At 39.9% G+C, this 27,105-nt stretch overlaps 1 protein-coding gene across 3 annotated transcripts in view; it reads left to right on the top strand.

Annotated features, from left to right (window-relative positions):
* The window catches only part of LOC124595224 (maestro heat-like repeat-containing protein family member 1), a 271,523-nt gene that overhangs the window by 142,492 nt on the left and 101,926 nt on the right, over positions 1–27,105 (top strand). For 2 of the 3 annotated variants that reach the window (XM_047133879.1, XM_047133878.1), the window contains exons 20-23: positions 7,658–7,796; positions 7,893–8,040; positions 12,882–13,090; positions 24,181–24,318. In XM_047133879.1, coding sequence (XP_046989835.1) covers positions 7,658–7,796; positions 7,893–8,040; positions 12,882–13,090; positions 24,181–24,318 — 634 coding nt within the window. The remainder of the gene's footprint in view (positions 1–7,657; positions 7,797–7,892; positions 8,041–12,881; positions 13,091–24,180; positions 24,319–27,105) is intronic. The other variant, XM_047133880.1, reaches the window with a different exon arrangement.

Below are 27,105 nucleotides of genomic sequence, written 5' to 3'. Positions count from 1 at the left end.
CCATCATTGGTTTAAAATTTATACTGTGTCAAAGAAGTAAAGTAAATATTATAAATCTTTAAGCTTGGTTCTTTTTTAGTGTGTGTTACTCTTGAAGATATATCCGTTACACGTGTGCCAGGAACACTTTACATAATGTCATAAATAGCTGGCGTTCTTGGCCCGATATTCTTCTAAATGGCTGGTATTCAAAGTTTAACTCATTCCAATAACTCATCACTATTTTTTACTTTTAAATTCCTCACTTGCTTTTTTAAAACTGGTTCCTTAGCCTTTTTCATAAGTATCTTCATTCTACATTCCTTATAGCCAGTGTTCAATGCTTATAAAATACTGTTGACTGCTTTTTAATTTTCAAATTAGTAATACCATGTCATCTTCAAACCTTATACATTTGATTATCCTTCTGGGGCATTACCATTCATTGGTGTACAAAAAGTCATTAATAGTCATTTGAACTTTGAAGATACTGCAGACTATTTGATTAGATTGGCACACATTGCCAATGTACGTCATAGACAGCCAAAAGCATTTAATGGTGATGCACAACTAAATCAGTTTTTAAATGAATACTTATCTTTGGAAATTGTAACGCAGTTATACCTGAGTGTTACTTTTGTAGCTACCAGACCAGTGTTTCCATTCAATTTTATGTTTGTTCTCTATAGTAAAACAAAACTTTAACAGATACTAGCAATGGTTTCAGACTGGTTTAATACTCAACAGAGACTCTCATGACTGCTATCAGCCCAAAAACAGAGACTTAGTTATGGCAGGCTCTACCACTCATTCACCATGATTAAACTTAAAATTAAGAATCATTGAAAACATTTTGCAACAAATGGAAGTTCTGTTTACACAATTTGAAACATAGTTTAATATCATTTTCTGTGTAAAATTTTATCTCACAATATGATAACAAGTAGATTCAGTAGGTTTCTGTTTAGTCTTTAATTATGAAGTACATTTTGAAGCTAATATTTATACTACATCTTTAGTTAGTAATGAAAAGTATTCATCTATCATTTTCAAGGCAAACAGTCATTCAACACGATTTCAGGAAATGATGTGGAAATTTCCACAAAACTAAATTTACATTAAACAGTGATTTTTCAACCGACAAACAAGTCTACCTGAATATAAGGTAACTATAAACTCCCATCCAAGTGGAAACAAAATTGATCATGTTAGCAGCTGTCTACAAAATACGTGTTCTGTTGCAACCAGTGTATCGGAATGATGATCAGTTCTGGCATTGATGGCTTCATAATAATGTTTCCTGGTCTGAGACATTGCAGTTCTTGTCACATTACTCTTTTATTGGAAACAGTTTTTAACAAAATTTTGTAGATAGATGTAAAACAGAGTAGGTGAAAGACAACAGCCCTGTCTAACTCCTCCTCTAATATTAATTCTTTCTATAATTTCCTCTTATATCCTTACTATTACTTGTTGCCATGTATAGAATGCTTACGAGTCTCCTTTCTTTCTGATCTGCTATAGGACGTTTAAAAGTTTAGTCCATTTTCTGTCAAAGGTCCTTTTCCAAGTCAATGAAAACAGCATTAACTTCCCTGTCTTTTTTTAGGAATCTGTGTTCAGTCATTGGTAATTGTCTATTTGCATCTCTTATGCTCTTACTTCTTCTGAAACCAAATTGTTCTTCATTTGTCCCCGCTCAACTTAAGATTAAAATTATTTATTCACCTTTCATAGAAGAATTTTGTAGCATTCATTTTCTTCTCTATTGACTTCACTGTTTTTGTAAAGCCATCTGGTCACACATTTCTTGTAAATGTATCTGTGTAAGTGTATTATTACCACCTTTTCTTGATATGAATGTTTGACAGGTTCAATCAGAATCCCATCTCCACTGCTTCCATTCCACATTTGATTTCCTTAAGTGCCATCTTAACTGCTTTCGTAATGTTTCTAAATTCTTTTTTATTCTCCATATCCAAAGAATCTCGGTGACCCCTTGCCTCATATATGTAATTCTTTTAAGTATTACTACCATTCATTCATTATTTCATGATTTTCTGGAATTTCATTTCCAAGCTCATCTTTATTCATTTACATAATGTTTCCCTTCCTCTTTCTGAGTAACAGGTTCTTTATTTCCCAGTTCATCACAGTGCATCTTCCCTCCCTTTAATGTTCCTCAGTTGTTTCAGATTTTTTTGTAGCCACTGTGCTCAAGCTTTCCAGTTTCTTTTCAAAATTAATTACCTAGTGCCTATATCGCATTCTATCTACTTCTGTTACAGAATTGTTATATTTTCTTCTTTCTCCCATCTTCTCCAATATTTTCTGTGTTACTCATGCTTTCATAATTTTATTTACTTCCTTAACATCAGTTGTTTCTCCTGCTGCTTTCTACATACAGTTTTCAAGAGTAATCCATTATTTCCAGAATTAATCTTCCACTGTGAAGCGGAGTGTCCACTATTCTGAAACTTCCTCACAGTTTAAAACTGTATGCCAGATGGAAACTCAAAGCAGGCAGTGCTCTTCCTGATGGCTGGTAAGGCACGACTCATGGTGCACCCTCACACCTTTACTTCCACTGATACCTCTCTCCTACCTCTTTACTAGCCCTGTAAGATATGCAGAACACCTGTGAACTTTGGAATGCAGGAGAGACTTAATGGTGGGTCTAAAGCTGTGACAGTAGGTTCATGTGTTGTGCATAGATAGCTCAGTCATTAAGAGAATTGACCATGAAATTCAACCTTCCTTTGAATTCTAGATTTAGGCCACAGTTTTAATCCGTTTGTTGTGACTACAGTTTGATGGATTGAGTATTTGAGTTCTTTCTCCAAGGATTTTTCACAAAATACTTTTCCTGCATCTTCTTTTGTCCTCCATCATTAAAATTTCTTTCAAGTTTTCAGATGATATAGCTGAAATGATTTCCACTCCTGATAATGTCTTGACATTTTCCAAACAATTTCTAAATCCTTCCTGTAGAGAAATGTAGCCAATTTCGTAAATATTTGTGACTTAATTGGATTAGCTCAACTCTTCTACTTCTTTTTCTTCTCATTATTATTATTATTATTATTATTACTATTATTATTATTCTGAGTTGTTCATGCAATGTTTTTACAATGATAAATGATTTCTTTAGTAGAAGTGCATCAAGAGCTCTTCCGCTCATTCCTTTGTCCAAATCCTCATTTTCCTGTAGCTTTTCCATTTCGGCATTCACCCACTTCTGCATTCTGGTAACCTATTATTGTTAAAAGTGGCTGCTTCTTTTCTTTCCCTATTATTTCCTTGCCCTTGTCATAGTTACCATTTACTTCATCAGGTTGGCTATTATTTTGTGGCATATATACTTGTGTTGTCACTTAATTTTTCTTCCTTCCTTGGATCTTCACTATTATCAACCTTTCATCTATAGATCTCATTGATATCACTTTATCCTTGATTTTTGTCCTAATATTGTGTCAACAATTTTCCTCCAGAATAAAGTATTCTGAATTCAACATTTCCAAACAAACCATTCTGCTATCTTATTTCAGAGATTCTTGCTATATCCACTCCATTTCATATGATTTTCTCATCAAGATTCTCCCACTTTCCTGCTTATTAGTAAGGCAGTAACATCGCCTGTTGCGATCGTTAATTTTTTTCTATATTACAAGGGCATGCGGAAAAGCAATATTCCGCATTTTTTTAATGCGAAAACTCTTAAAGCTTTTTATGTAAGGTAAATGTTATTAGCATTCTACACCTTTATTCTTCATGTCTGCATATTTATTTCTCAACATAGTCACCCTGGTGATGAACATGTTTCTCCCAGCAAGAGACCAGTTGGTTGATACAGTCACCGTAGGATATTTGACTTTGCTGATGGGGCCACATCATCACCTCTGCTTCCACTGCTACATCACCACCAAAGTGTAGTCCTTGAAGATGTTCATGTTTTGCAAACAGATGAAAATTGGAGGAGACCAAGTCTGGACTGTGTGGAGGGTAATGAATGACAATGAACCCAAGGAATTGGATTGTTGCGTATGTCCCTGTGCTTGTGTGGTCTAGCAGGACAGATGCACCATGTATGAACAAACTCTTTGAATTCATGCTTTCAGAAACTTGTTCACAGCACACTGTTTCTCATGTACCGACAATTACGTCACACAACCCAGGCACAGTTCTGTCGTAGGAAACATATTAAGTAACTCCCCCTGACTATCACTGTAATTGGAAAAATGCTATTATATCAACAAAATGTAAAAGTAAATTTCTAAGAATTATTTCGGTTGGATGTCAGTGCCCTGTTACTTGAGTGCGTAGGTGCCATTTTCTTCATTAAGCAGGACGAGCAGCATGCCAAATGCCATCTCACGTTTATACGAATCCCACAAACCCTGATATTTTATAGTCTCATTCACTTGCTCTCAAGAATAGCACTTAACTTCCACTCTGTAGGCATACACTGTAAGTATTTAAAGGTTATCATAACAATTTGAGGTCAGCTGGGAATTAGGATTGGTTAGCCTTAAGTAAACAGGTTAGAAATGCAGTAAATCATCAAATATAATTGTGAGGCATATTGTCCACTTGATATCAGCAGTTTACAGTAGCAAGGGGTTGATTATTACAGGTTTGTTTGTCACCTGTTGTTTAAGATGAGAGCACACAAAAGAGATCAGGCTCAGTTGAACACCTTTGCCTTTTATGGTACTTTGTCAATCTTGTTAAAGGTAGTCCTTTTCATGAACCAAGTACTCACTGCCCAAAGAAACCATACAAGCATCAACCATTTCTACAACACCAGACGTTTATCTCATGCATCAGTATAACACAGAAAAAGCTCACGTAATCAATCTTGTACTGAACGAAAACTGCACTGCCATGCAGGTCTTTCAACAACAATTCTAAAATACAATTTAGCGCATTTGATCCTATGAAGCTTGAACCAATGATCAGGATTGAGTACTTCTAACGAGCAACCAGTCATCCACCTGCATGATTAAACCGAGAAGAGACAACTTCAGAACTTCTCACAAGTGCAAAGCAGATTCAATTATCCAGCATGTTGATGTAGCATAAGAACTCGAGAAAGTGGTCCTACTATCATTCTAAAGATTGTCACAGTTGGAAATGGTACTTGTGCACACATTCAAAGTCACTTCCTACTCGCACACAATGCTTGGGTGTAATAAATGTGGAATAACCTGTCGCTACATGGATACTGTTTCGGGCACTTGTAGCAGTGTCCGAAAAGTAGTAGTACTCCAGAAGTAAAAATTAAATCAGAAATGAACATTCTTGTGGCTCAGTAGTGACTCATTATTTCAAGTACATCAGCATCTCACCTAGCAGCCCTCTCCATAGAACATATGCGGCCGCTCTTGAGAATCACATTAAATTTACTCAGTTTTGAAATTGAATGAAAGCCTATGAACTGTAACAGAGGAGTATAACTCCTTATGTATTATTCTTCCTTACTTCCTGTAGCATAGTAGTAAAATAAATAATTCTTAACCTGAGAGGTTAAAAACTCGGACGGCTACTTTATTTCATTTGCGAGAGCTGAAGCTATTGCATAGCAGACTAGTACAGGGATTACCCTCTGACATAACTGTTCTGAATGCTTTTAAACTGATGTTAAGATTGTTCTAGAAACTTTTAGATATTCCCGACTTTCCCCCACAAATGCTGCCACCATATAACTTCCAGCTGTATTACTATTGCGTCTCCCCATTCTCGGCGACTCACTGCCTTCTGTGTATAATGTCCATGTGCCCACTTACCTAGTGTCATTTCAAGTGCTCCGTCTTATCTTAATTTGAGTAAAAGGTAAATAGTTTATTCAAGTTGCCTTATGGGTGGCGTGAAATTCTTCTCCTTGAAATTAGATGAAGCATTTAAGTTGTTGTTACTAAAAAAAGAAAAAGAAGAAAAAAAATGCATGTGGCCATATAAAGGAGGAGACACTAATACATTACTACATAATGTAGTTGCTACATTACAGCTACAATTCAGAGTGCTCTAGTGCCATCAGCAAAGTGCAAAAGTTGGATGGTTAATCTGTATAACATGTAATACCTAAACTGATATTGAGAATGGGATAAAAAATTCAGAGGCATTACTTTTCAGCATACCTTTGTACAATGGCTTTTGGCAGATGAGGTGCTTAGTGAGGTTCGATGTTACCTCAGTGAAGGAGATATCAAGATATCACTAATAAACATTTCATGACATTTATTCCTGATGTTATGGCAGCCTTTTATGGCATATAGAAAACAATTGGAAGCCACAGCATATTCAAAATCTCCAAAAAAAAAAAAAAAAGCTTCATAATTAGCATCATGAATCCTTAAAGGAAAAAGTTACTCCGGAATTAAAATATCTCCCCATTTGGATGTCCAGATGGGAGGCACTGAAGGAGGTTGCATAATATCGTACTAACATTATATATTTTAGTTGTGTGTGTGTGTGTGTGTGTGTGTGTGTGTGTGTGTGTGTGTGGGGCGGGGGGGGGGGGGGGGGGGAGGGAGGCAGAATAATAGAATTGCTTATGAGTGACTGTTAGCATATGGCCACCTTCTTGCTCTAGTGTCTGGCATTGCTGGTTACTAATGTGGAGATCCCAGGTTCAGTTCCTGGAATGAGGTCCACTCAGCTTCATGAGGCCAAATGAGATCACTTGATAAAATAAGCAGTAACACTGACACACAATACACAGAAATGACTTCAGATAGGAACGCTTGCACTAGGTTGGTAATCGCTTGATGTTTATCTATTTAAACATAAGTACTCTTATCTTTTGTGAACTTGTAAAATGCATGCAGACTTGAATATAGAATTGCTCAACCAATCACTTTCTATGGATTCCTACCATTGGTTTTGTTTTACAATCAGAAATTAAAAATACTGTTTGTTGTCAAATGAGATGGACTACAAGGAGACATTTGCAAAAGAGCACAACTTTGGTAACGCACCTTAAATTTAGGGTTGCTTATATAACTACAGAATTGCTTTGTTGGTTTGTCCTTTACCACTGTCAGATCTACAAAAGTAGATCTTACCACAGTTCTCACATTCTCATTCCATTTGATATTTCTCTGCAACGTTACACTTAGATATTTAAACAATTTGACTGTGTCAAGCAGGACACTAGTAATCATGTGTCCGAACCTTACAAATTTGATCTTCCTAGTCATCCATAATAACTTACATTTTTCCACATTTAGGGCTAACTGCCATTCATACGAGTACCCATTCATTGCATCAACTAGAAACTTTGTCATCGTGTGCAGAATAGGTACAGAAATCATGCCAAACATTTTTTGTTTACTGGAAAATTACCTCTACTAGAAATGTTTAAAATTGTAGAAATAAAAAAGCCTAGTGTTTTAAAATCCATGCTATGGTTTGTTTCATTGATTTATATACATGACCTTTACTGATTTGTCACAATACAGTGTTGTAACATTCAGGTAGCAATATTAAGTAAATATTATCTTTCTTTTTTTACTTGTGATGCAAGTTAAAAAAAGGTTTAGACCACTCAACCCCACCCCCCTCCAAACCTCTCTCTCCCTCACCTATCACTCTCTCTTTCCTTTTCTTGCATGATTTTTCTTTAAAAGCTGCTTAATTATTATGTGTTAATTATACTGTTGTGACAATTTTAATTTAGATGGCATTCTCAAGCAGCTGTCTAATGTACATTATGTACAAACTCGAAATGGTGGTCTAAGAGCAATTTTGGCTCTGGCACATCATCATCCCAAGTCTGTGGTATCCGCACTGCTGCTTCAGCGACTCCCATATGACCTGTAAGTTTAATTTTAACACTTTTATATTTTTACTTACTACTACTACTGCTACAGACACCACCTCCACTGCTATAATTACCACTCTTTTGTTAACAGGTCAGTATCAGAATGCTGGATGGTATTGGCCCAGGACCCAGTTTTGTCTTCAGACATAATTGAGCAGTTCCTTTCTATAATTTCAACCACTCCTCTCTATGAAATCCAGAATGATAAAGTGAAGATAGCTGCTCTACTACCTCTGGCTGTAAGTACTGAATGAAATAAGACAGATTAAATTAGAGACTGTACAAATTATCTTCCAGAAAAAACTGTAGTAGCATTTTCTTCCTTTCCTGAGCTTTACTGCATTATAGGCTTGTACTACACTGATGATTTGTAGTTTTTATAGCATTCAAATACTGGAATTATTGTCATTACTGTTGCATTGTGAAATGTTAATGCTAACTTTTAAACCTCTTTCAAATTTAACTAGATAAAGAACAAAGTGAAGGTACAGAAGCTTCATAACTAAGTCCAATTACATGGACTTCTTTTAAGCAAAGGTCACCACTCTCTTAATGCCTATTCTTTTAAATATGTGTCCTCATTCCATTACATATTCTACATTTCCAGACCTATATAATGTAATCAAAAATCATGGTTCAAAGTAAGTAAGAAAGGAAAAAGCTGGAGAACTGTGTTCTGTGGAACAGGAATGGGTTAGTTATTGAACACCATCTCCTTCTCCCTACTGCTGCTGTTCCGTCATTTTCGTCATTGCCATCGTTGTTGCTGCTGCAGCCGTTGACTTCATCATCCATCCATCAACTGGTAAGTTCAGTGACACCATGCCTTCTCCAACAACGATCATTGTTTACACTTGCCCTCTCAATCCTTTTATAACTATCACTTGGAGTACTTCCACCTTCCATCAGGCCTATCCCCTTCTATCTGGCCTTTCCCATCCAGGCACGCTAAACTCAGTAGTACCCTCTTCAGATCCAGCATAAGGACCAGCATCTGAATTTCTTCCACCACCACACATAGCTCCACCTGCGCCATCTCCATCAACACAGCCAAATGTTTCTGCATCAAGTTTCTGTATTGTGGTGCCATCTTCATTCATACCACCTTCCAAACAAACCCCTCATCTGTTATCCCCAGTTACACCTACCACTCCCTCCTTACCTACACCTGCCAGGAAGGCTTCCAAAGGCCTCAGACTTCGACTGCCAGGCCATCCCATCAGCGACTATGACTGTAGAACTTCATACCTTCCTACTCTCCCATCTTGACTCCTACTTCCTCAAACCTAAAACCATCCCTCTTGAAATCAGAAAATACATCCCTTCCTTACCTATCATTCAGATTACCAAAAAGAAAAGACACTGTCCTCATTAAATCCCCTGATCCAGAATTGTGCATCAAGCTTCTCCAGAAGATCACCTGTGTCACTTCCGGTCCTTATGTAAACCTCACACCCTTTCCCACAACCACCTGGACCAAGCAGCCACAACCTTGTCGCTGTCCCTTCACCCCCACTGCTATGGTCAAACATATTGACTCTTGAGACCACATTGGGTGAGGTGGACGTTGAGCTCAACTCCCACCCTGACCTCAAAGTTCAGATAGCACTCCATATTTTGGACAATATTGGTCCACACTTCGAAGTCCTCATCTTCACTGAACATTCATCTGCAATTGACCACCCTTTCCTCTGTGGGCCTGGTATACCATCGACACACCATTGAGCCATCCAAATTCTGTCCTCAATCCTACCACTGCCATAGATGCCTGATGCGTATGGTCACCAAGCCACCGATTGCAGAAACCCTTCCACCTGTCGCCACTGTAAATTCGCCCATTTCCTCAAGCAATCTCATAAGCTTAACTATCCTCCATTATGTGATACTTGTAACTTGCCCCACCTGACCTATCTTCCAAGTGCAGGGCTTAACCTCCACCTGCCAAATCTGAGCTGACAGTTGCCATCAGATCTACAAACAATCCCTTCAACCTTCAACCCCTAAACTCCCTCCACCCACCTCCCACAGGTGGAGATTTCATCCATTTTATGATCGTAGTTCTTCAAAACAGCCATCCTTTCCGAAGGCCCCAGAGCCTACACCAGAGTTTCCTTGCTGTCCACTCTGTCTTCCACCTCAACACAAAAACTGTCTATACGTGCAACAAGGTCCACTCTGTTTTCACCTATCTTGATGCCCTACATTAAACTCAATCCAGCTACCCATCCACTACCTCTTCTTCCTTAATCATTTTGCAACAGCAGTACAATATCCTATTCCACAATATCTGCCTCTTTTCAGCTCACAAAACCCTCCTCATGCACACCCTCTCCCAACACCATATTGATGCTTGATCCTGAATGTTACTATTAGCCACCACAAGACTCTCACTGTTCTGCCATAGGCCCTCTACAACACTTTGACTGAACACCTAATTCTCACTCTCTTCCTGCAAACCATAACTGTTACCTGTGCCACTATCTATATCTGTCCACATCATCCTATCCCATACAAATTCCTCATCCACATAGACCATATGTTTTCAACATATATTATTGCCACCAACCTTAACAGTCCCATGCTGAGATCCAGGAGTGGCGTAGATTTACTGTCTCCCTTCGTGGTTATACAAGAGGAATCACAAATTTTTGGTACTGGTGCTGCCATCTGGAAAGTAGGATTAGTAGATCTTTGCACCACTATGCGGCGATAGCTGCATATATGTCAGTGTGTGGAGTGGCATTCAGCTGGGAGGAAGTGTTGCATGTCCACAGTGATTTCCGTAATACTCTGTTTGGTGTGTGGCAATTCTACGATGGATCCACAAACAGAACACAGATGTTCGTCAGACCACATCTGATGATCCAACCTTTTTGTCACGGGTTATCACCAGTGACAAGAGCTGGATTTACAGGTATGAGCTAGAGACAAAGCAACAATTGTCCCAGTGGAAGAGCCCGGGCTGTCAAAGACCCAAAAAAGTGAGACCGGTGAAGAGTAAAGTGAAGAGCATGTTCATCGTTTTCTTTGGTACCAAGGGAATTGTGCACAAAGAATTCATCCCAACCAACCAAACAGTGAATTCCGTGTACTACTGGGATGTTTTGTGACGGCTTCGTGAAAACATGTGGGGACGATGGCCCGAACTTTGGCATCAAGGAAACTGGCTGCTGCTTCATGATAATGCGGCATGTCACACGTCCTCGCTCACCAGAACCTTTTTGGCAAAAAACAACATGGTGGTTGTACCCCACCCACTGTATTCGCCAGATTTGGCACCTTGTGACTTTGCGTTATTCCCAAAACTGGAACTGAAGTTGAAAGGCTGTCAGATCGACACTCTAGAGAGGATTCAAAAAGCATCGCTGGTGGTGCTAAACACCCTCAAAGAACAGGACTTCCAGAAAACGTTTGACCCTCGCCTCTCTCTGTCTCCGCCCCTCGCCTCTCTCTCTGTCTCCGCCCCTCGCCTCTCTCTCTGTCTCCGCCCCTCGCGTCTCTCTCTCTCTGTCTCTGCCCCTCGCCTCTCTCTCTCTCTCTCTCTCTCTCTCTCTCTCTCTCTCTCTCTCTCTCTGTCTCCGCCCCTCGCCTCTCTCTCTCTCTCTCTCACTCTCACTCTCTGTCTCCGCCCCTCGCCTCTCTCTCTCTCTCTCTCTCTCTCTCTCTCTCTCTCTCTCTCTCTCTCTGTCTCCGCCCCTCGCCTCTCTCTCTCTCTCTGCCCCTCGCCTCTCTCTCTCTCTCTCTCTCTCTCTCTCTCTCTCTCTGTCTCCGCCCCTCGCCTCTCTCTCTCTCTTTCTCTCGCTCTCTCTCTCTCTCTGTCTCTGCCCCTCGCCTCTCTCTCTCTCTCTCTCTCTCTCTCTCTCTCTCTCTCCGCCCCTCACCTCTCTCCGTCACCGCCCGTGCCCCATCCCCCGCTGGCTCTGGCTCGCCTCCTTCCCCCCCCTCAAGCTAGCATGTTTATGTTTTCAGTCTTACTTATGTGCTTCTGGGTGTCTTGTCATTGCTACTATTTGCTAAACTGTTATCTTTTCTTCTTACCAATACCTTGGGAGATACAATTGTTGGATGGTTTTGCTATAGTTCCAGGTTGATTTTATCACTATTTACCTATCAGTCCCAAGTCATGTGGAATTCAAAACACCAACAATGTCTTACACACTAACCCTACGTGAGGTCAAATAGTTACATATATGTGCTATTTGCTGAAATGAGCAAGTGGCATGGCTGATACACTCAGTTGCTGTAAACACACACTGAATCTGTAGGTCATGTAACTAAAGATATTTCTAAGATATAAATAAATGATCTATAGATGCAACAAGAAAGGAAAATTTGTTTCTCTGCTATGGCAATGCAAAAATCAAATTTCTTGGTAATAACAGAGCTGCAAGTGATGAAAGTTTCAAAAATGAGGGCTGTCAGGAAATTGGTGGTGTAAATGAACATAAGTGATTATGCAGGAAATGACAACATATAATGTGAATATACCTGTGTGTGTGTGTGTGTGTGTGTGTGTGTGTGTGTGTGTGTGAGTGAGAGAGAGAGAAAGAGAGAGAGAGAGAGAGAGTGGTATTTAAAACGTCACTATAGGCTGAAACTGAGTCATGCCCAAATAGTTAAATTATTGGAACGGCAAAGCCAGTTTGAGGCAGGTGTCAACATTGGAGTCCTATACTGTGAGTAATTTGCATAAGTAAATAACACCTACAACAGTATTGGCAGTTTACATTTTGGCTAGATTGTGTGCAGTCATTTAGTTGTATTAGGGTTTTCAGATGTTCCTGCAATCAGTTTTTGTTGATCATCTGATTGATGCCAAAATACTGCTATTGTTTGCCTGTTATTTTTCCACTGTTTGTATGCAAATTGTGAGATTGCTGCAATATGTGCTTGTAGACTGGTACATTTGCATGGTTTGAAATAAGTCCTCCCACAATTGTAAGAGCTTTGGTATACGAAAGAATGTTTATATAGTGCTCTAATATGTTAAAGTGATGTGGAAGGGCAGGTACATTGTTAATGTTTTTCTTGCAGTTTTTATGTTGTTGTTCTAAGTTGTTTGTTTCTTTTTTTTTTGCAGGCAATAAGTGCAATGAGCAATATGTTCAGTATAGCCAGCATGAGTTCAATTACAGTTAAAAAGTTTCCGGAACTGTTTTCCATGTTTCTTGTTGCAATGGGCTGCTATGTTGGTATCTCTCCACCTATCTGTGTTCCGCAGAAACCAGAAAATACAAATAAATATGGTATTGTTCCAAACAGGGGTGCTTACAAACTAAATCCTGCAAAGTAAGTTGAATATTTTACAGCTGTGTTCATATTTTTAGCACTAGAAGACCTTATGCCTTGTAGAAGGAAGGCTGACACAATTTTTTCTTACCATCAGGTACATCAGAAGTTAAATTAGTTGTTTAGTTGGTGAGACAATGTAGTGAGTGCATCTCTGAGAAAAAATAATATGATGAAGAATTTTTGGCCTTTCTCTACAATTTCTTATCCCCACATTTGCCCTTCGCTAGCAAATTAACTATTCCTTAATGCCTCAGCATGTGTCCTATCAATGTCAGTCTTAAATTTGCCAAGTTTTCCATACATTTCTTTTCTCTTCAGTTCAGCTCAGTACCTCCCCATTAGTTACTCAATGCAACCGTCAATACTTCATCACTTTTGTGCAACACCAGCATTTCAAAAACTTCTGTTCTCCTCATGGCTGTACTGTTTATTGCCCGTATTTCAATACTGCATGAGATACATTTCAGAAAAATGCATTTTTACTTCCTACTACATAAATTTATTACATATTAACAAATGTACTTTTTCATAAACTGTTTATTTTAATTGGTAGTCTGCATTTTATAACCCTTTGCTGGTGCATACCTCTTTGAATTTGTTATAATCATTTACTCCCTTGACCAGAAACTTTATTTTTCCTGCCATCATACAAGTTCTCTAACCCACATATTACAATTTTTATTGGCAGAAAAGTTACTACTTGCAAGAAACAGCTGCTTTTCTCGTTCCACTGTTCAGCTTTAGTTCACATATTACTACATATGTTCCAGTGATGGGAGAATACTGATGAAAGTTAAATAATAACTACTATGATGTACTTCATGCGAATAGCAGTGTACTCTGTGCATTGTTTCCTGCAGTGCTAAGAGTGATCTGAAAATCCAGAATCAAAGTATTCTGATTATTGAGAAGTGTTGTTTCGAAACTTGATAAGTGCTACAGATCAAATTCTTTATAAAATTAGTTTTTCTGTTTTCATCAAGGTAGATGTTTCCACATTTGAATTTTTATATGATTAATAGATCTCACTGCCATAAATAATACATCATAGTGAAATACATTTAAATTTAATTTCCGTAACAATATAACAGTAATAATTAAAGCTGGTGTCTGTTGTCTTGCCTTTTCAAATTACATTTAACTTTATTTTACAATTATTTTTAATGCTCTTTAGTGTTTATTATATGCCCGCATTTTTATGCAATGAATGTTTTTACCTACATTATTGTATACTACAATTTTTTAATTTATAGTTTTAAAGTGTATAATAACAATAGCAATACAGTGGCATAATATAATAATAACAATGGTAACTATTTTAAAAGAATTGTTTAGCTTATATCTTTATCAGTACTGCATGAAGTAATAAATAAACAATAGTGGCACGAAAAATATTGCCTATTACAGTTACGTTGCTATTGTCAAGTTTTATCTCTTACATCTTTACATTATTTTTCTAGAACATCTTTGTAAAACTCTTTGCATCACCTGGCATTTTAAAATTCTTTGGTGACACACACACACACACACACACACACACACACACACACACATATTCATCCGCACATACACAGACACAAGCAGACATTTGTAAAGGCAAAGAGTTTGGGCAGAGATGTCAGTCAAGGCGGAAGTACAGAGGCAAAGATGTTGTTGAAAGACAGGTGAGGTATGAGCGGCGGCAAATTGAAATTAGCGGAGATTGAGGCCAGGCGGGTAACGAGAAGAGAGGATATACTGAAGGGCAAGTTCCCATCTCCGGAGTTCTGACAGGTTGGTGTTAGTGGGAAGTATCCAGATAACCCGGACGGTGTAACACTGTGCCAAGATGTGCTGGCCGTGCACCAAGGCATGTTTAGCCACAGGGTGATCCTCATTACCAACAAACACTGTCTGCCTGTGTCCATTCATGCGAATGGACAGTTTGTTGCTGGTCATTCCCACATAGAAAGCTTCACAGTGTAGGCAGGTCAGTTGGTAAATCACGTGGGTGCTTTCACACGTGGCTCTGCCTTTGATCGTGTACACCTTCTGGGTTACAGGACTGGAGTAGGTGGTGGTGGGAGGGTGCATTGGACCGGTTTTACACCGGGGGCAGTTACAAGGGTAGGAGCCAGAGGGTAGGGAAGGTGGTTTGGGGATTTCATAGGGATGAACTAAGAGGTTACGAAGGTTAGGTGGACGGCGGAAAGACACTCTTGGTGGAGTGGGGAGGATTTCATGAAGAATGGATCTCATTTCAGGGCAGGATTTGAGGAAGTCATATCCCTGTTGGAGAACCACATTCAGAGTCTGATCCAGTCCCGGAAAGTATCCTGTCACAAGTGGGGCACTTTTGTGGTTCTTCTGTGGGAGGTTCTGGGTTTGAGGGGATGAGGAAGTGGCTCTGGTTATTTGCTTCTGTACTAGGTCGGGAGGGTAGTTGCGGGATGCGAAAGCTGTTTTCAAGCTGTTGGTGTAATGGTTCAGGGATTCAGGACTGGAGCAGATTCGTTTGCCACGAAGACCTAGGCTGTAGGGAAGGGACCGTTTGATGTGGAATGGGTGGCAGCTGTCATAATGGAGGTACTGTTTTTGCTTGTTGGTGGGTTTGATGTGGATGGACGTGTGAAGCTGGCCATTGGACAGGTGGAGGTCAACGTCAAGGAAAGTGGCATGGGATTTGGAGTAGGACCAGGTGAATCTGATGGAACCAAAGGAGTTGAGGTTGGAGAGGAAATTCTGGAGTTCTTCTTCACTGTGAGTCCAGATCATGAAGATGTCATCAATAATCTGCACCAAACTTCGGGTTGGCAGGCCTGGGTAACCAAGAAGGCTTCCTCTAAGTGACCCATGAATAGGTTGGCGTACGAGGGGGCCATCCTGGTGCCCATGGCTGTTCCCTTTAATTGTTGGTATGTCTGGCCTTCGAAAGTGAAGAAGTTGTGGGTCAGGATGAAGCTGGCTAAGGTAATGGGGAAAGATGTTTTTGGTAGGGTGGCAGGTGATCGGCGTGAAAGGAAGTGCTCCATCGCAGTGAGGCCCTGGACGTGCGGAATATTTGTGTATAAGGAAGTGGCATCAATGGTTACAAGGATGGTTTCCGGGGGTAACAGACTGGGTAGGGATCCCAGGCGTTCGAGAAAGTGGTTGGTGTCTTTGATGAAGGATGGGAGACTGCATGTAATGGGTTGAAGGTGTTGATCTACGTAGGCAGAGGTACATTCTGTGGGGGCTTGGTAGCCAGCTACAATGGGACGGCCAGGATGATTGGGTTTGTGAATTTTAGGGAGAAGGTAGGGGTGCGGGGTGTTGATGGGGTCAGGAGGTTGATGGAGTCAGGTGAAAGGTTTTGTAGGGGGCCTAAGGTTCTGAGGATTCCTTGAAGCTCCGCCTGGACATCAGGAATGAGATTCCCTTGGCAAACTTTGTATGTAGTGTTGTCTGAAAGCTGACGCAGTCCCTCAGCCACATACTCCCGACGATCAAGTACCACGGTTGTGGAAGCCTCGTCCGCCGGAAGAATGACGATGGATCGGTCAGCCTTCAGATCACGGATAGCCTGGGCTTCAGCAGTGGTGATGTTGGGAGTAGGATTAAGGTTTTTTAAGAAGGATTGAGAGGCAAGGTTGGAAGTCAGAAATTCCTGCAAAGTTTGGAGAGGGTGATTTTGAGGAAGAGGAGGTGGGTCCCACTGTGACGGAGGACGGAACCGTTCCAGGCAGGGTTCAATTTGGATAGTGTCTTGGGGAGTTGGACCATTATGAGTAGGATTAGGATCATTTTTCTTCGTGGCAAAGTGATATTTCCAGCAGAGAGTACGGGTGTAGGACAGTAAATCTTTGACAATGGCTGTTTGGTTGAATCTGGGAGTGGGGCTGAAGGTGAGGCCTTTGGATAGGACAGCCCCACTCTTTGACAAGGGATAGTTGCCACTCACAATATAGTTGAGATGCCGAGTTGCAGATAGGCTTAACAAAAAGTGTCAGAAAGTGAGCTTTTGGCAAACAAGGACTACGTTGGAAAGAGAGAACATGTGCACACAAACGCAACTCGCACTCGCATGATGTTTGTGAGAGTTGCATTTGCATGTTGTGTGTTTGTGTGTGTGTGTGTGTGTGTGTGTGTGTGTGTGTGTGTGTGCGTGCATGCGCATGCGCATGCGCATGCGCATGCACCTTTTCCCAACAAAGGCCTTGTTAGCCGAAAGCTCAGTTTCTACAGTCTTTTTGTTGAGCCTACCTGCAACTCAGCATGTCCATCACATATGAGTAGCAACTATTGTTTTCATAATATTATTATATTCCATCGTGAATATTCCATTGTTTTATCTTGATGTATTGTAGTTAGTGATGCCACATGATGATGAAACAGGGTAATATCATCATAGCAGAGTTCAGCAGGCATGCATTCTTTCATTCGTGTAGGTTTTGAAGATGAAACCTCAAGTCAGTGAGTGCATTTGGTAATAGTTTCGTTTGAACACTTTTTACTTTGTGTTTCAGCTTGATGTGAGCACTTCTTGAATCAGGATTCCACTTCCACTGGAACATTCTTAGCCCTGTATGCCATTTTCAGTGTCACAAGAATCATCATTCATTCAGCTTTAGCTTGCAATAGTTGCTTGTAGACTAACAAGAGAGCATCAAGTGAATATTTGCTTAGAAGTAATCTGTTGGTGTCCTGATGACAATTAAGTCTGGTTGCAACACTATTCCTCCAATAAATACTGTTACAATAATGAGTAATATGGCATACAGCGTCCTGGCACACCTATCTACTTCATTATTGCCAACTACTTACTATGGAAATCGAGATAAGACACACGAGAGTAATTTTATTGCATTTGTTCACTTTTACTTTCAGCATGCCTATATTGGGTTTTGCTAAAACCTTGTGATCTGTGGCAGTTAGATACTTAGCAGTAGTTGACTTTTGCTAGAATTTGGTTCAGAGGATGGTGTAAAAGTCATCAGTATGCCTGTTTCTGTTTTGAAATTTTTTGCATCTATAGAATTATGAAGAACATTCCTCAGTTTAGAAGAATAGTGACTAATGTACTTTTAGTTTAATTTTGAAGTTGTGAAGATTCACAGTTTTCCATTTATACTGCATGATGGCAATCATTCTTCATCTTGAAAAACCACTATGTATAATGGTGCATTTGTTTGTCCTCCCCACTAATTAGAAGAAATTTGTTCTCCTGCATGCAAGGCATCATCACATTAGTCAACATGTTCTTTTATGAGTTGCTGTAGGTTTCCCAGATTTTGATGAAGTAATGACAACATTCCTGTATTTGTTACTTAACTTGCCGCCTGCCGAAGATATAATTAAGATGGGTAACTCAGATTGAACGCAATTCCTCCACTTAAAATATCGCCTGGGTCCAGTTCTGTGTAATGCCTGGCAATTTGTAATCAGTCAACCAAAAAATTCAAGTCAAAAATGACTTAGTCAAAACAAACAAAATACTTTTAAAATATATTTATTGTATCATGACACAGATAAAACTGACATGAGTTTAGTGCCCAAAAACTGACATAAGACTGGCGCTAAAACTGAGGCAGTACTAGTTCAATACCAACTCCTGCATTATTGACGAAATGCTACCTGCGTTCAGCTACGAGCATTACTGGTTGTGAAACTTCTAGTGTGTTGAAATATCACAGTTTTCATACTAAGATTTTATGAAATGTACATGGATAGAAATGTTCTGATTATTTCTGTTAATTACTTTGCAGTTCCCTATAACTTTTGTCCCCGGAATGAATCCCATGATCTTTCAGTGGGCTCTGTCATAGTTGTCATAGTTGTGACTGTAGCTAATGGTTACTGCTGAGTGTAGTTGCTGTTCCTAACAGCATCACATGTGATCATACCAGTTGCATCTTTACTTGTTGTTAATTGTACTTTAGGTACTTGGGCTACACATGACTCTGTTTAAAAAGAATAGCTCAATGTAGTCATAGGGTTGAGCCGCACACGTCTGCTTTCATACCCTGCAGCTGACTGGCTGCAAATAATAACCTGTAGTGGTGATCCTGCCGTCAAACAGTCTACACATTGGCTAGAATTATGAGTTAATAAAATACACAGAAATACAAAATAAAAGTTAAATGAATAATTGAAAACCAAGGTTTCATTTCTAATGTCTGTTATTGATGTAGATGACGGAAAATTGTGTTGAATAATGTTGATTCAAGAAAGGACATCTCAAGTTGATGAGAAGTGGTCCTACAATATTCAAATAAAATACATACACAAACTACCCTTATCAAATGCAATAAAGTTACATTGAGAGCATTAGGGAATGTTAGCAAAATCTCCAAACTAATTAGTCATCAAAGACCCATGATAATTAAGTCCATTTCGTGATCACAATACACAAAAGATTCTCCAACTCATAGGTGTTCAGAGTTCAAAATGATGATTCACAAATTAACACATAAGATACGAAGAATAATAACTCATACTCTATCTCTTCATAGTTCTGTAAATCAAGCAGATAAAGTTAGATACCTACTCTGGAGTACATTCTCACCTCCCAAAATATAAAGTTCCTTCAAAAGTTAAGTATTGTAGTGGCTGTTCACCACCCAGAAACAGACACCTATACAATCAAATCACGCATTTTACTCAAGGCAGGTCTGCCTTCTTCTAGAACTCGCCACAAAGTGTCCCAAATCACTCCCTTGAGCTATATGCCTCCACGGTTCCACTGTACTGGTTGACATCGGAGCCAGTGCCCTGCTGCATCAATAACTTCCACATCATCATGTACCACTTGCCGCAGAGTGCATTCTTCATTGTGCCAAAAAGATAGACGTCGGAAAGTGTGAGATGTGTGCTGTAGCATGGATAAGTTAGAACAGTGCTATGAGCGTTTTGTGTGCTCCTCTCAAGCGCACAGACTTATGAGAGGCCTTGCATTGTCATGGAGAAGAAGTTCATTTGCATTTTTGTTGCAATGAACATGCTGAAGTTGTTTCTCCAATTTCCTGAGGGTAGCGCATTACACTTCCGAATTGTTAGTTGTATCATGAGGGAGAACATCAAACAGAATAACCTTTTCAGAATCCCAGAAGACCACCATCCTGACTTTACCAGCTGAGAAGTGCAGCTTTAAACATTTTCTTTGGAGGAGAAGTGGTGTGGCACCACTCCAGGGACTGCCATTTTGTTTCTGGTTCCAAGTAATAAACCCATGTTTCACTGCCTGTTATGATGTTAGACCAAAAATTGTCATGATCAGCCTCGTAACAAACAAGCAATTCTACACGTATGGTCCTTCGTTGCTCTTTATTGTTCTCCGTTAGGGAGCAAAGAACCAAGGAGGCACATACCTTTGAGTACCCAACTGGAGGTGTCAGCACTGCCAACAGAATCCAGTTGAGCAGCAAGGTGTATGATTGTGATCTGTTGACCACTTTGAATGAGTGTGTCCATATGCTCCAACATTACGGGAGTCACAGCTGTGTGCAGCCAGCCAGCGTGTGGGAGATTGGACAGGTTTGTGTGACCTTGTTGCAAAGGTGGCAGAGGCCTCACCCAATGACTCATTGTGCTTTTGTTCACTGGCAGGCCTCTGTCGACATTGTGCAAGTGCCTATGAATATCTGCGATGCTCTGATTTTTGCCAAAAGAAACTCAGTGACAGTAATCTGCTTGGAATGCACGTCTGTTGCAGACTAAATTTTGAATGCTATGTATAGTGCCGCTACCTGTTTTACCTTCATGAAACTATAGTGGCTGAAGCAGGAATAATCCATTATGTCCCACAACTAATTCTGCATTTTTCCAACTGAAATTGGCCGAGAAAAAAAGTCTTGCATTATTTATTACACACCCCTCATTGTTTCTTCTTAAGTCCACTAGTTTTCATTAATGCAGAAGTTTAGCAAAGTTACAGTTTAAGGTTCTGCATGTATATAACTTGGCTTAAACATACTCTAATAATATCATATTCTCCAATTTATGTTGAATTAAGCTCTCTGTTGAATACTGTCTCATTCTCCCACATTACAACCTTTTATAAAAATGTTCATGAATACAATATATTGAACAGTATTTTGGTTTATTTGCAGTGTAATAAAGATACAAATGAAAATAAAGGAAAAGCCCATTTTTGCATAGGGACTAGACCCCGTGGACCTTGGATTAGCGATCTGTATTCTTTCCACTGCACCAACTGTTGCCTGATATCTATGCTAACATAAAGGCCTGTGCCTCAGTTGGGTTGTGCCAAAAATATTTTTTCCAAACATTTGGTCATCTGGAGCTCCCACTTCTATCAGTTTCATTTCTACCCAAGCACTGCATACATCATAAACCTGGCTGACAATGGTTATGACAAGCATGCACTATCCTCTTTAAGTGTTCCTCTGCCCAAACGGGTATGAAATGATTCAGTGTTGCTCTTACTGTGAACAAGTACTGCTCTGACTGTTGACAGTAGCCTTGGTGCTATCTGCCCTAATGACCCATTGTGTTTACTGTTGTTCTAACTCTAATGGAAATTCATGGATGGAGCCATCCATACAGTAAGGGAAAAGGCAACCATTCACCTGTGGTAGCATATAAATATGTTACAGTACAGCTTTCTCACACGCACACACACAACTGTACATCCCCCTGGCTCTGACGAGACTGATTATTGATATATGGTCCACCTGCTTAGCTGGATGGGAACATGCTTGCCTCCCATGCAGTGGGCCCGGGTACGATTCCTAGCCAGGTTGGAGATTTCCTCCACTCATGGGATAGGTGTTAGGTTGTCCTCATCATCATTTCATTCTCATCACTGGCACGCAAGTTGCCCAATGTGGCATCAACTGCAATAAGACTCACAATTGGTGGCCGAACTTCCCCAGTTGGGGCTTCCCGGCCAGCAATGCCATACGATCATTTTATTTCATTTCATTTCATTGATATATGATTACTTAAAGCATTTGCCTGAACTGATGATTGAGAATGTTGCAAGAGGTGGTTTGAAAAGTCATACTTTCAGAGTAAATTTTCTTTTGCACGAGATAAATTATGTTAAGTGCGAGAATATGAAATGATTTTTTTTAAATCGCAGAGCATTTGGTACTCATTGAAATATGAAAAATTTGAGGACGAGTCATTTAGAAGAATTTCGAGCCCAGATTAGAGATGTGTGTAACATGTACAAAAAAAGACCAATATTACATGTGAGAGCTTAGCCTCTCTTGCAGCTTATTAATCTTGGAGGCCAGTATTAATATGCGAAGCTTTGCATTTCATGTAGCTACACTATGTATATTAATTTAAATCATTAACTTTTCCTATTTGTGTGTTCGCACTACTTAACGCTGATGTTGATTTTGGCTGTGACTATGTCACTTGTCATATTCTCTGCATATCTGCTGCCATTGGCTGGCAAGATCAGGTGACATGAGCTACGACTGGTTTACAAAAGTGCATAGCAATCTTGATTTCAATGCTTTGGAAACTAACACACTATGTTTGGTGGAAATCAAATTTATACTTTCGTAATATGAAAACATGCAGTGTACATGTTTCTGCACATAAAAGATCTTTCCAACATGTGCAATTTTTTTTGTTTTTTTGTTTTTTGCTGAGTTTCGTTCCCTAGAGTGCTGGGAATTTGTATGCCAGTGTAGAAAAACATAACTATTCAAATGATTAACAAGTTTTACAGTTCCAAGGAAAAGTATACTGTCATTTAACATGAAAAGTGTGTGTTTACTGGAAAATCCAGGAAAAAATCCAGGATTTTTTTTTCCCTTGTCTCCATATACACCCTGACAGATGACCCCATGGCCTCACAAAAAAATACGAAGGACAGAACAAAAAGAGATGTAGGATGAGGGAGAGGAGTGAAACAGGAGGAGAAAAAAGGGAGAGGGGGCGTAAAGAGAGAAAGGTGAAGGAAGAGAGGGAATTTCCATCACTGTTAGACATTGCCGATTTCGCTCTCTTCCTCCTCATACCGATCCACCTTTTTTCCTGTGTCCTTTTACTTATGTAAAACTTGTTGTCCATTCTTCATTTCTTCATATTGCCACACTTTCTTCTCATGTACATTACCTGCCTTCAAAACACACACCAGCCACCCTCTGTCATGCAAATTGAATGTCTGCTGCTGAGACAGCCCACCACATTACATAATCCTGTGCGAAAACTCCCTGCTCGCTCAGCAGTTCCCCCTTTTCAAATATATAATTCCAAAGCTGCTTTAACATAAGGTACGCCTCCATATTTGCCATTTGACTACAGACAACCTCTTCTAAAGGTTGACAGCTATGTCTTGCAGTTCTGTAATGCATTAGACATGTGAATTTAACGGCCTTGTGGTATTATATGAGGGAAAATTAAACTTGAGAAACTCACTTGGCTAACACAACATGGTCAGTTTCAAAACATTTCACCTTTTTCCCACCAAACAGGATTGAGACAAAAGTTGGTTCTTTAGAAGAATTCTGTGAACTGCAATTGTGTACTTGGTCCTGTGGCTGCCTGTTGGTCCAAATGTTGGAAATGTTCCTGCTGATGATGATCTTGTATGAGCGGTTGCATTTGTGACTATTACATTTGTTGCTGTTTCTTAGCTTTGTTGCTGTTATAGTTTATTTCTTTGTTACTGTTGGAGTTTTATAAATTATGGATTTATTGTCTTTGCTTGTTGATGCAAGTTCAAAAATCACCACCACCAAGCCTATGTTGTATCATAGATATGTGTGACAGGTGTTACTGAAGTATGGCAGCTTCCTGCCTCGGAGCAGTGCTGGATGAGAGCAAAGTATAGGTCTCCATTTAATATTAGACTTCAAATTTCATGTTTTCAAAAGTAAAAGATGAAATTGTCTGTGGATCAGGCAGCTTTGTGCTGTCAACCAGTGTTTACCATCTTTAATTTTCTTGTAATTATTATATAGAGCTGAAATTCTAAATAATTGCTATATGTATTGCGACAGGATGAGTATTTCTTATTTTAGATACTTACATATACAAAAGGGCAATGCATTTAAAATGTTTCAGGCATGTGTGCTGTGCTGTTTTATAACCTTATGAGTTGGATTCAGGAGAATCAAAATGAACTTACTGTTGATTACTTGTTGCAGGGTAACACAAGATGCATTCAAAGCATTTTTACTCTGCAGCAACTGTGAGCTAATAGCAGAAGCCTTACTGCAATGTACACATATGGACAGTGGAGAAAATCTTACAGCATTTATAAAAATGATCCCAGGTCTAGTAAAGTAAGAATTTATTAGTATGATAGCTTGATTTTAATATGCAGTATTGATTTTGAAAAATGTCATCACAGTTATGTCTTTCAGCATATTGAGCTTCAAGCCTATGAAAATTGATGTCTTATCATTTTACTGCCATCTTCAGTGTGATAATTCATTAGTTAACTGCATTAGATATTCAGTGGAACATGACAGAGATCAAAACATGTTACCAACACCAGTTTTTATCACAGTATTTTGACAGCTACCCTTGTGGTTCTCTTCAGGCACTTTGTATCTCAGATAAACTAACTCACTTGTTCAGATGCCCTTACCATCTGTTCTCCAACCAGACTGGGATATACATCCATCTTAAGGATCAGTAATAGTACTCGCAGTTTTTGCAATATTAGTATATAAATGTTTTTTGGAGATTTCGTATACTTTGGAGAGAAAGCAGTTCTATCTTTCACTCTTGTTTCACCACTGTTGCAGTGTCATCTCAGATGCAGTATTTATTGTGAAATGAACGTACTTTTTTTGTTAGTTCACTTTCAAAATGTTTCTTATCTTCATGTTGAAACACCACGAGACTAGCAAGTAGCATATTTAGCCTTTCTGTTTCCATTCTCAGTTTAATTCTTAAAGACTTTCTATATTTTTATATGCTTGCAAAGTTTAATTCTTAAACTCATTGCATATCTATGTATTTGAGAGATATAGTAATACATTTTATTAATGGTAAGTTGTATATTCACGCAGTCTGTAACGCAGTAGTCATTGGTTTTTGGGCGGCCAATAACCATTGACCTCAACTTAATCAGCTGCCAGCCTCCATTGATGATATGACAGGAGACTAGTGAGTCACATATTTACCTTTTTCTGTTTCTTCTCAAGTTAGTAGTGGTAGGCTGGGTACAATGTACGTATACTGTGTGCAGACGCAGGAGCAGCTGGCTGTAGTTCGCAAATGCTCGAAGAGGCTTATGGCCATGGTCAGCCTTCTGCAGGCTGCTGCCTCAGGTTGAGGGGGCAGTGGAGAAACTGGAGCATTGTGAGAGACATCTCAGGTGTTGTTAGTTTCGTCCATAGGCTCTGCTGTTACAGTACCTTCTAGTGCACCCGAAGCAGGGGATCCGCACTTGCTACTGGAAGACTGCTGGGTTTAAGTGGTTCCATTTCTTGAGGTAGAGTGTCAGTATGGGGGCTGGCCCTCTAGCCTCACCCATTCCCTCTGTGTATCGACAGGCGGCCATTTCTTCAGCAGGCACACAGGAGCAGGGATTTATTAGTTATTGGGAGCTCAAATGTTACGCAAGTTATGGAGCCCGTTAGGGAAATAGAATTCAGGGCCGTAAAGAATTCCATGGTGCACTCCGTGTGTCCGTGGAGAGTCTTGATCTGAAATGTGGAGGAGGCCCTGCCTGTGGCTATCAGGAGCGCAGGAGACAGTTGTCTGCATGTTGTTGCTCGTGTTGGCAGCAGTGATGCCTGTCGCTTGGGTTCTGAGAACATCCTCAGTTTTTATGGGTGGCTGGCGGAAGTGGTGAAGACTGCTGGCCTCACTTATGAAGTACACCCAGAATTCACAGTCTGCAGCACCGTACCCAGCATTAATAGGGGTCCTCTGGTTTGAAGCTGGGTGGAACATCTCACCAGAGGCTCCATTGATTCTGGGATGGCCAAAATACAGATTTATGTACCTGCATTAATTGGATGGGGAATTGTAGAACTCCCCTTGACAGGTCAGGAGTGCACTATACGAAGGAAGCAGCTACCAGGGTAGCAGAGTACTTGTGGAGTGCATATGTAGGTTTCTTAGGCTAGGCAATAGTCTGAGTTACTCCGATGAATGCCTGTCACTTGATATGCAGAGAGTGAAATCAAATCACGTGCAAAGTACACACACTTTGACTGTGAAAATTTTAACAGTACACTGTGGAAGTATGTGTAACAAAGTTCCCTAATTTACTGCCCACCAGGAAATTTCTTGCACTCCAGCTATTCTCGGAACTGAGAGCGGACTGATATACAAAGTAGAAAACTCCAAAATATTTTTTAAGACGCTATAGGAAGAGAACTGCTCATTGCAGTATACAAAAATAGTGTCTCTGTTGAGGTTGACTGTGTGTGTGACAGCGGAGTATAACAGGTCTAAGTGAAATCAAGTTAATTGTTAGATGTTCTTACAAGCCACCTAGTTCCTCTGGGGTGGGTGGGCACACGTGCGCGCTTGGAGGTGTGTGTGTGTGTGTGTGTGTGTGTGTGTGTGTGTGTGTGTGTGTGTGTGTGTGTGTGTGTGTGTGTATGTGTGTCTGTCTGTCTGTCTGTCTATTTGTCTATTTTCGACAAAGGCCTTGTTGGCGGAAAGCTCACTTTCTGACAGTCTTTTTCTTGCGCCTGTGTCTACCACTCAGCATCTCCGCTATATGGTGAGTAGTAACTATCCTTTTCATAATCTTGTTTTATTCCATCCTGGATTTTCCATTATTAAAGTACTAACAGGTATGTCTATAGCTTCATTGCAGGGGGTATGGACACATAGTCCTGCAAAGTACATTTGTACCCATTTTCTGTAAACTGCCTTGAACAACTACTTAGACAACCCACACACAACAGAAATGTTTTATGCCTCGTAGTTACCAACAGGCCTGATCTTATTGACAGTGTCAGTGTAGGGACAGGAATTAGTGAACATCATATCATTACAGCGATGATGATTACTAAAGTTAATAAGTCAGTCAAGAAGGCCAGGAGAGAGTTTGTACTAGACAAAGCTGGTAAGCCATTGTTAGCATCCCACTTAGACAATGA

Source organism: Schistocerca americana, chromosome 2 (genome assembly GCF_021461395.2).
Source record: "Schistocerca americana isolate TAMUIC-IGC-003095 chromosome 2, iqSchAmer2.1, whole genome shotgun sequence".
Classification (NCBI taxonomy): domain Eukaryota; kingdom Metazoa; phylum Arthropoda; class Insecta; order Orthoptera; family Acrididae; genus Schistocerca; species Schistocerca americana.
Note: the sequence above shows the minus strand (reverse complement) of the source record. Positions and strands in the feature narration are given on the sequence as shown.